At 34.4% G+C, this 9685-nt stretch overlaps 1 protein-coding gene across 3 annotated transcripts in view; it reads left to right on the plus strand.

Moving 5' to 3' along the window:
- Positions 1–8744, plus strand: part of LOC129785935 (uncharacterized) — a 43509-nt gene extending 34765 nt beyond the window's left edge. For all 3 annotated transcript variants that reach the window (XM_055820600.1, XM_055820602.1, XM_055820601.1), the window contains exons 8-15: positions 2937–3145; positions 3324–3515; positions 3990–4142; positions 4645–4829; positions 5411–6195; positions 7380–7543; positions 7668–7823; positions 7942–8744. In XM_055820600.1, the coding sequence (XP_055676575.1) occupies positions 2937–3145; positions 3324–3515; positions 3990–4142; positions 4645–4829; positions 5411–6195; positions 7380–7543; positions 7668–7823; positions 7942–8052 (1955 nt within the window). In that variant the 3' untranslated portion in view covers positions 8053–8744. The remainder of the gene's footprint in view (positions 1–2936; positions 3146–3323; positions 3516–3989; positions 4143–4644; positions 4830–5410; positions 6196–7379; positions 7544–7667; positions 7824–7941) is intronic.
- The last annotated feature ends 941 nt before the right edge of the window (positions 8745–9685 follow it).

Below are 9685 nucleotides of genomic sequence, written 5' to 3' on the forward strand. Positions count from 1 at the left end.
ATAAAAGGTATGAACCTAGAATTTAGTATACACAAAATAATCCCTTTTCATGAAACACGAAAAGAAAACTTGAGCTTGATTCTGATGAAAAAAGCAACACTTGCGGTTCATTGAGTATAAATTTTTAATCAATTTGTTTCATTTACCCCCCTATTATAAATTTTATCGTTGCTTCTTAATATTCCATGAAGAAATTGGGTAGCTCCAATGTTGGGTGGGTAAACAAAAAATACATCTATATTATAATGTATCTTGTTCTATCTATTAACTACGCGGTACACGGACTCTGTTTTTATGTGTAAAATTATATCACATTTATCTTCGAAATTTAAATGGCAATTAAAATGTTGGGGTTGAGTTTACCAAAAAGCCCGGAAAAGGAGCTTTTGTGTGGAAAAGACAATTCCCTTTCTTTCCATAAGACAAAAACAAGTCTTGAGCAGTAATTAGGAGAATAATTACCATAATAAATTTTTATTTTTAATTTTCTTTTCTACACAGTGTATTTTATGAAAATCATTAAAATATTTTGATATCTCGTTTGTTTTTTTTTATTATTTAGCTGTGTTTCTTTCAGACACAGCTTTTGTGTACCGAGCAAAATCGAAAGTCGTCAGATCGGGCTCAAACTTGGGATGAGCACGAATTAGGGTCCCCACATTCCAAAAAACGTATGCGCCAAAAAAATTTTTTTTCCGGCCGTCCGTCCGTCCGTCCGTCCGTCCGGCCGTAGTACAACGCTAAATTGCGAGAGAACGGTGATAGATAGAGACTTGCGGTAAACGGCAAAGTTTAAATATCGACCTGAAGAAATCCGATTATGAAGTCAAATCCACCCCCCCACCCCTCCGTCCGCCATTTTGGATAACCTCAAAATTTTGTTTTCGCTATATCTCAGCCCCTATTATAGCTAGAGGTCTGAAATTTTGATATGTTGTAGGGGTCATCAAGAGCTTTCCAACGATACCTCATTTTCGAAAATCGGTCAAGCCGTTTAGTCAATATGGCCGCCACTATTTTTCATCGAAAATCGACCATAACTCGAAAACGGCTTGACCGATTTTGATCAACCCGGGTTCAAATGAAAGATCTCAACAAACCCTACAACTCTCTAGAACATCCAAAGTTTCAAAAGTGACCGCTAGGGGGCCAAAAATCAAAAACAAAATTTTCGATTAGTTTTCGATGAATATCTCGAAAACGACGACATAAATTTTTTTCATTTTTTCATATGTTGTAGCTGACCATATTATCTAGCTTCATGCCAAAAATGAAGAAAATCTATGGATCCGTTCTCGAGATATAGCCTTCCAAAGTTGGCATGTCATATCTCGGGTTCTACAAGTCCGATCTTGATCAACTCAAGCGCAAATGAAAGGTTTCGAGAAACCCTACAAATGTCTAGAACATTGCAACTTCGAAAAATGACCGCAAGAGGCGCTAAAATCGAAAACAAAGTTTTCGAAAATTTCGAACTCGAATTTTTCGAAAATGGCGACATAAATTTTTTTCAATTTTCGATATGTTATAGCTGACTTCGAGACCTTTAAAACAAAAAAAAATTTATGAAAATCTATGGATCCGTTCTCGAGATATAGCCTTCTAAAGATTTCTTAGGGTATGACTTTTCAACTTTTCCCGACTTTGCGCGTATTTAAATTAATTTGCGTTCTAGTTTGCTCTCACAAAATTGGTACACTGAAAGAAACACAGCTCCCGTAAGCTTGGTCAGCTTACCAGTACATTTTATCTTGTATTACCTTTGTTTCACAAAATTCAAATAAGAAGTAAATTTGCGCACAAATACTGCTATGGCAAGCTTTAAATAATTATATAACCAATAGATAATAACTCATGGTGGCGATGCAATGAAACCACACACCGGTTAGATGCGGATGGCGCTTTTGATTTAATATTTAACCACATCATTGATTATAAATCATAAATATCCTTGTGCAAAGAATGGAACGTTTGTCATTTTTGGACATAAACAATAATAATTTTAAATTGAATTTTATTCGTTATTTGCTAAAAAAAAAAGATTAAGCTTCATAAGCATAAAGCTGTATATCAGTTTTATGCCTATCGATAGTATAAAATTTTTGTACAGAAGTAGGTATTAGGATTTTGAAAATATACAACTTTTTTATAATAAGAATTATTAGGTTGGCATAATACCATTCTACAATATAAATGCATATATTAGGTATAATGTCAGTAAACAACACCTCAGAGTTCAGACTATAATATTTTAATCTAATACACACATAATATATCCTACCTGCCTGTTATTTAAGCTTCACATCATATATTTCCACAGATTTATTTTGCTAAAAATATCTCCGGGAGAGAGACATTTGAGTTTGTCATGCATAATTCACTGAAATTTATTCTTAAATAAAGTGAACATAAATTTATATTCTTCGTACTATATAACATTAAAAAAAAGAAGAAAGTGAAAGATTTAGTATATATGTTGGTGATTTTGTTGACGCCCTCTGTGTCAAATGCAGATAAATTTGAATATGGAAGCTTAAGAGTCGTTCAATGTAGGGGAAATAAATGGTACTTTTATGGTATATTATGCTTGTAAATAAACCTCTTCGACAACCGATACCACAAAACAATTCGGATGATCGTTTATCATCAATTTTCTGTATTGGCTATCTTACGTTATATATTCAGATGCTATTATTTATGTCTTCTGTCTATGCTACCCTTATATTAAATAGATATACTCTCCTAGTTTGATGGGCTAGTCGGTCGAGTGACACTTGAGATTAGTCCTTTCAATATATGTATTACATAAATAGCAAATATTTTATGGTAAAATAATTTATGATTAATGAGACTCTGTTGTAATATCAAGCTGTCTCGAATGAAGATGGAAGGCTTTTATCTAAATTAAATACCGCTCTTTTCGCTCTCATCCACAGACTGTACCTTTTCAGTTCAAATAGCTAAAGGACCTCGTGGCTTGGGTCTCTCAATTTCGGGTGGGGTGGAATCTAATTCAGCCTTCCCTGGTCTAATTCGCATCAAAAGACTGTTTCCACACCAAGCAGCTTGGGCCACTGGAATGCTTCATCCGGGTGACATTCTCCTCGAAGCGAATGGGACACCGCTCACGGGCTTAACCAATTACGTAAGTTCGCTTATTTCACTTGCCAACCACAATTCATTCCTTCACTCCGCACCCCCATCCTTTTGCTACCGTACGACCGGTATGAGCGAACATATACTATACACGTATGTAGTATACATACATTTTCATTTAACCCTTTCTCTGTCCTGTCCAATTTTTGGGATGTAAAAAAATAAAGGAAGCCCTGGAAGTACTGCGAACTACACCCAACAATATATTGCTAATTGTGTGTCGCCCCAACGACGAGCAGTACCGTAAATTGTCCCCGCCAACGGAGCCACCCAGGCCACCCCAGCGAACCAATCTTTTCCCAACCACTAGTCAACCCTACTGCGAGCCGCTGTCGCCACTCCAAACTAATTTTAATGGGGTAAGTGATAATAAATTTAATTTGTGAATTTTTTGAATGTTTAAAAGTTCTTTTTGCTCAAACCAGAAGTGCGATTATTCTTGAATCCAATTTTCCTTTTCACTTAACTTTTTCACGAATTTCCTTAAAAAAATTTTGCAATGAAAGGTTCAACCTAACGAGAAACTTTATTAATTAAGTTTGAAACAAAATTAATTAAGTTTTGAACATATAGGTAGGTGATATGTATTGATATAATGTGTGAAAAAATAGACTAGTAGAGATAATATTGGCGTTTAATTTTAGGTCCCCACATAACAAAAATTTATAATTTTAAATTTCAAATATTTAACAAAAATGCGCAATTTAAAGAAATATGAAAGCTTTATATTTGCAAATTTGCTGCTTGTGTCATTATGAGCTCAAGAAAGAACGAATAAAATGAGCTTAATGATATCTCCCTCTTAAATAAATACATCTGTCCGCATGTTTCAGGAATTTGAAATAATTTTGGTGAAGCAGCAAGGCTCTTTGGGATTCACCTTAAGGAAGGAGGACGAATCCGTTTTAGGACATTATGTAAGAGCTCTTGTCCGTGAGCCTGCCACAACAGACGGTCGCATAAAGCCAGGAGATAAAATTATGGCGGTAAGAATATTCATTAGATTTTCTTTTCTTTCTGCTCATTCTTCTGTGTGGCGATAATGTTATTATCCGAGCTTTTTTTCTGTATTAATATTCATAAGAGCCTCAAATTATTTATATAGTTAACACACAAGGAGCATGTAAAATTCTTCATTAATAAACGGTCAGAATGTAACGTGAAATAGACTTATGCGGTATTCGGTATAATTATTACACCTTCAACTTGGACTAGAAAAACCCAAAGAAACCACAAAATACTGTAGAAATAGTCTTGTGGTTATATAATGGTGCATATCATGAGTGAACAAATAACAATGAAAATAAAATTCTTGCTTGAAATGGAAAAATTGCCGTGTTTTGTGATTTCTCGTTGATGGGAAAGGGGTGGGCGTGGGGCGTGTGTATGGGGAAAATCAATTCAATAAAATTTATTTTACATGCTCCTAAACAAACGAGGTATTTTTTTTTTTTTGGGAAAGTGAAAATGTGTTTCATTTCTTGGCAGGTTAACGATGTCCCACTGTCGCACATGACACACGAAGAGGCTGTGATTTTCCTGAGGCAAGCTGCAGAGACGGTGAAACTTCGACTGTACCGTGATGTTGCTCAAACTCCTGTAGCTGCCTTATCGCCCACAAATCCGGAGAATAAAGACATTTCAGATTCATTAAAAACGAAAGTTTATTTAAGGTAAGCTTCTTTTCCTGCCTTCTATCTCACATTTATATACATAAAACAGGTATATATAGGCAGGCACAAACTGCGAAGAATTGAGAAGAATAAAATAGACTGTAATGTGACGTCTAGCTCCTGATATCTCAAACGTTCTCTTTATATATCATTTGAGATGTATATGCGTATATATTTGTGTATGATTGTTTGGATTTTTTTCTTTCATAAGAAGTGGAAAAGCGAAAAAGTATAAGGAGGAAATTCTAAGAAAAGCAATTGCTTGTGAAGAAATCGCTTCTTATTCCATCATGAAAAAAATTGATAAGATTATTTGTACATTTGTGAAGTATCGCGGAAAATCCTAACGTGTATATTCAAATGGAGAAGATTTTTCTCACCTTAAAAAACACTTTAATTTTCAATAAATCAAATAAAAATTTTATTTTCATCATTCTCACTCTCTATTTTATTATTTTTTGATTTTTTAAGAGTTGAATTCAGAATTCAGCGACTTTGTATGAATGAAATATTTCATTTCTATATTGAGCTAATTTTTTTTTCTTCCATGCTGAATGGTTGCGGTTGATGTAACTTCACAGACCAGAAGCCATCAATTTGTTGAGTGATTTGGCGCATAGGAAACAGACACCTTGCGGCGGTGATTCGAGCGGTTCATCCATGAAATCAAGTGCCACGTCGCCACGGAGGCTTAGACGATGTGCTAAGAGTAGTTTATCGGGTTCTCAGACGCAAAGTGATTGTGGATCGACCCATTATGTTGTGTGCAGTCAACCGACGTCATCGTCTGTATATTCAGATTCTGAAGCATCTACCCTGAGTCAGCCATCCTATGCCATCAATGCCATGCATTGTGCATCGGGGTGCTGCAATAGTGACACATACACAATTCGTGAGGGTGAATCCGAGTCAGAGGTGGATTCAAGTGTGCACCCAATGACCCTCGAGACGGACATGTCGGCCGATGAGCGACAGGTGGCGAATCGACCAAACTTCCTTAACCTTGGTGCTGCATGTCAGGGTGGAAATACACCTGTCGTATCGCGTAAGCCAATGTTTCAATTTACAGTTCCATCCAATGCATATGAGCTCAATAACCTCGACAATGAGGTCCTCGATGCGCCAATATATCACCAAAGCATACCGTCTTCCAAAGACAATCCACCGGGCGATGCTAGTCAAGACTTTACGAGTTTACCATGTGAAACATTTCTAGTAGCGTGTAAGACTGAAAGTGACCTTAGAGATATCGTCGAAGCGAATTTCAATCATCGAAATCCCATTTACCAATCTGCACAACTGCAAATGAATAGGGACGAAGGAGCAACATCTTCGGAGAACACTGACGATGGCATCAAGCAAGACGGTACGTGTGAACTGTTTTTTTTTTCTTTTCGTTTACTTTCACCACCCCCTCAGGTATCGCCATAAGAAAATTTTTCTAAAAGCTATTTGAACTCCTCCTTAACATTCTAAGGTGATTTTCTGTATGTCGATAAAAGTTTTCGAGAGGTTCCATTTGGAATTTCATTCAAAGCTCAATTGTATTGGGTGAAAAAGCTGTCTCCGTCAGGAGTGAAAGAAGGGAAAAAAAATACCCATCATGTTTGAAAGCTCAAAATATTGCCTCGTTTTTTTTCTGCCTTTCCTAACCATTTCGTCGACAAAGTATGCGCCATAAAGGCTCTCTACCCCATTAGGAATTGAATAAGTGAAGTGTGCGGTTTGAGAGGATTTGAGAAAAAGGAGGATATATGTATTTTCAGTGGGATGTTACTATTTAAGAAAGTGTTTGTATTCTAATTTATGTTAGTCTCAATTCGTCTTTTTTCCATTAAGTATCACTTTTTTTCTTCTCATTCTGTTTATTTATTTTTCAATTTCACTGAATACTCTCCTTTTATTCTACAAACAACACCAACGCAAAGTTCCCGACATTGTATTGTATACATAGAACATTATAAGCAATATTGATATTGGCAAGGAAAAGGGCGGGATTTGCTCTACTGTGAATTTATCCTGGGCTTTCGCGCATAAGATACTCCATATTTTCTTCAGTGCACTTCAGTGTGAGTTGAGTTGTTTGATAAGAAACATTCAATTTATGTGATTAACTTTCGTTGGATATTCTATGTCGTTTATATATACAATATATAGCTTCAAAGGGGAAAACTTCCCATTAGTTTTGTAATATTAAAGATTGCAAGAAAATGATTGCAAACTAATAGGTAAAGTTTAAAGATTAATTTACTTTTGAACATGCCTAAAGGGGAAAAGTTTTACTGTAAGGCTTCTGGTGAACAAAATGATATACGAGTTCTTTTTTAGGTTCATTTAGCTATTCATATTATATACAGTATATTGTATGTTTAAAGGAAAAGGTTCATTTAGTCCTTGTCTATTGAAGTTAAATTTGAAAAAGTAAAGAAGCACTATGAAATCTTCCTTGCAAAATAAATTTATAACATACACAAAAGGATTATATTGAGAATACATAGCAATATGTTATGGAGGTTATATATAACTTTTTATATATATATTTCATATTAGGAACGAAAAGTTTGCTGAAATGGAAGGGTGTAATGTTTTCACCGGAAGGTGAGCAGAAGGAAGAGGAAACACCCGAGGCGGACACAGAAAATGGCTCCCTGGTCCCATCTAATCCCACCGATCGTGAAAATCTACTCAAAGGTCTCAATAGAGATGGCTACAAGGTAATCTTGTGCGCTTTTTTTTTTACTTGAAATACACATTCAGAGAAACATTCCAATGTGGCGAAAAAACACTTGTTGGCTAGTCCAAAAAGGAAATGATTAATGACACCCAAAATGTTCTCAGATGATCACGGTAGAATTACACAGAGGTTGGAATAGTCGCTTGGGATTTAGTCTCCAGACGGATAAAGACAACAAGAGAGCCGTCATCAGTGCAATTTACAGCGATAGCGTTGCCGCTAAGGATGGAAGACTCAGGGTCGGGGACCAAATTATTATGGTGAGTTTATTTCTCTTGTTTTATTGCTCCTAAAATTTATTTTTCACCATTTCGTTGTTCAAATTAAAATTTAAAAAAAATCCCCATCAATGCTTTATAAATGAAACCATTACTTTAGGTAAATGATGAGCTTGTCAATACTACACAAACATCAGAGATAATAGACTTGCTGCGAATTATAAGAGGATCCATTTGCATAGTCGTCCAGCGTAAGGAGCAAGAGCGATAAAAAAGTAAACTTCTTCTATTATAAATATCCAATTAAAAAATATAAGTACGTGTGTACAACAAAAAAAAGTCTAACAAGAAATATCCAAAAATAATGCGACTGTTTTTTATTACATTTCACACATATATTTTATGAGAGCAAATATTGAGAGATTGGGTGGTGTGATTTTAGAGTGACTATAATATAGTGGAAAATAAAATACACTGTTTGTAATAAATTAATGAAAAAAGAAATTAAAAATCACATGAAATTTTCAATTGAGCACAAATAAAAATCACATGCGCCAATTTACTCATTTTAATTAATTGTAAAAAAAACATATTATGCACGTACATGAAGTCCTATAAATGTGATGATCATTTCAGATATAAAAAATATAGATAAATAAAAAAACTTTTATTCCATAAATTATTTATTTCTGTTCACAGTTTTTTTTTACACCAAAGGATTTAAAAAAAATGTTATGTAAAATATTTCAAGCATGTTATGCGTGCAATTTATAAATCATTTGCGAATGTGAAAAAAAAAAGAAAAAAGAAGCAATGTGAAAATCTGAATGTATTGTGTTGTTAAAACTTTAGGATAATTTCTAGGAAAAAAAAAGGTTGAAAAAATAGAGTATAAATGAAACTTTCTTTTGTATAAAAATCCATTTGAGATTTAAATACATAACATTGGATACGTATGAGAAATTAACGAGTGTCTGGTGTGATTTTATCCGACAACGTAAATAGGAAATACCGACGTTTAAAGCAATCACTATGGGGATATTGCAGGAGGATGTTAGCAGTGTAAACCCCCCAGAGGTAGGTATATACATAACTACATATATATTCTTTAGCAATTTCAACACCGTTTTCTTCAAAGCAGGCATAATATTAAAGGATTAAAACAGAGTGTGCAAATTGAGAGTCTGCTGAATAATATTGTCCTTTCTTCTACTCTGTTATTCCTTTAATTTTCCACAGAGTGAGGAATACTAATATTGATACAATTTCATACAAAGCTTATTGCCTTAATTACTATGCAGAAATAATACATATCTAAATGAATAATATATATCTAGGAATATACACAAAGTGTTTCAAATACTAGTAGATTTTTCTTATGAGATATTCGAGATATTCTGTCTCTTCCCTGAATTCAAAAGAAAATTCATAGAAAAAGTGAAATATCTTTTGTTGGCACAAAAACGAGAGATTTTCAATTTGTTGTGAAATATTAAATAAGTAAGTTGAGCTTCTATTTACCACGTTACACGTGTATCTTCCTCATTCGCACCAATTTTTCATAAAATTCTTTTCTTTGTCACGGCGATTATATGCAATATATAAATGGTAGATATAGATGCGAAAAAAGATGATTAATATCATCTCGTGGATATACAACGCAGCACTTCTCTAGATGTGAAAGGTACCTAATGTATGATGCTGTATTATGTTTCTCAGGTTGTATTTTGTCCATTAACCTAACATAATGAACATAACTCTCGAAAAGTTTATTACACGGTTCAGCATACAAAGTAAAGTTTCATCAGGCAGTATCCAGACATGAGTAATAAATTTATCACGCAACCTTCAGAGTGAAACCATATTAATTATCATGGCACGCATCCTGGCTGAATGCTTTTTAG

Source organism: Lutzomyia longipalpis, chromosome 1 (genome assembly GCF_024334085.1).
Source record: "Lutzomyia longipalpis isolate SR_M1_2022 chromosome 1, ASM2433408v1".
Taxonomy (NCBI): domain Eukaryota; kingdom Metazoa; phylum Arthropoda; class Insecta; order Diptera; family Psychodidae; genus Lutzomyia; species Lutzomyia longipalpis.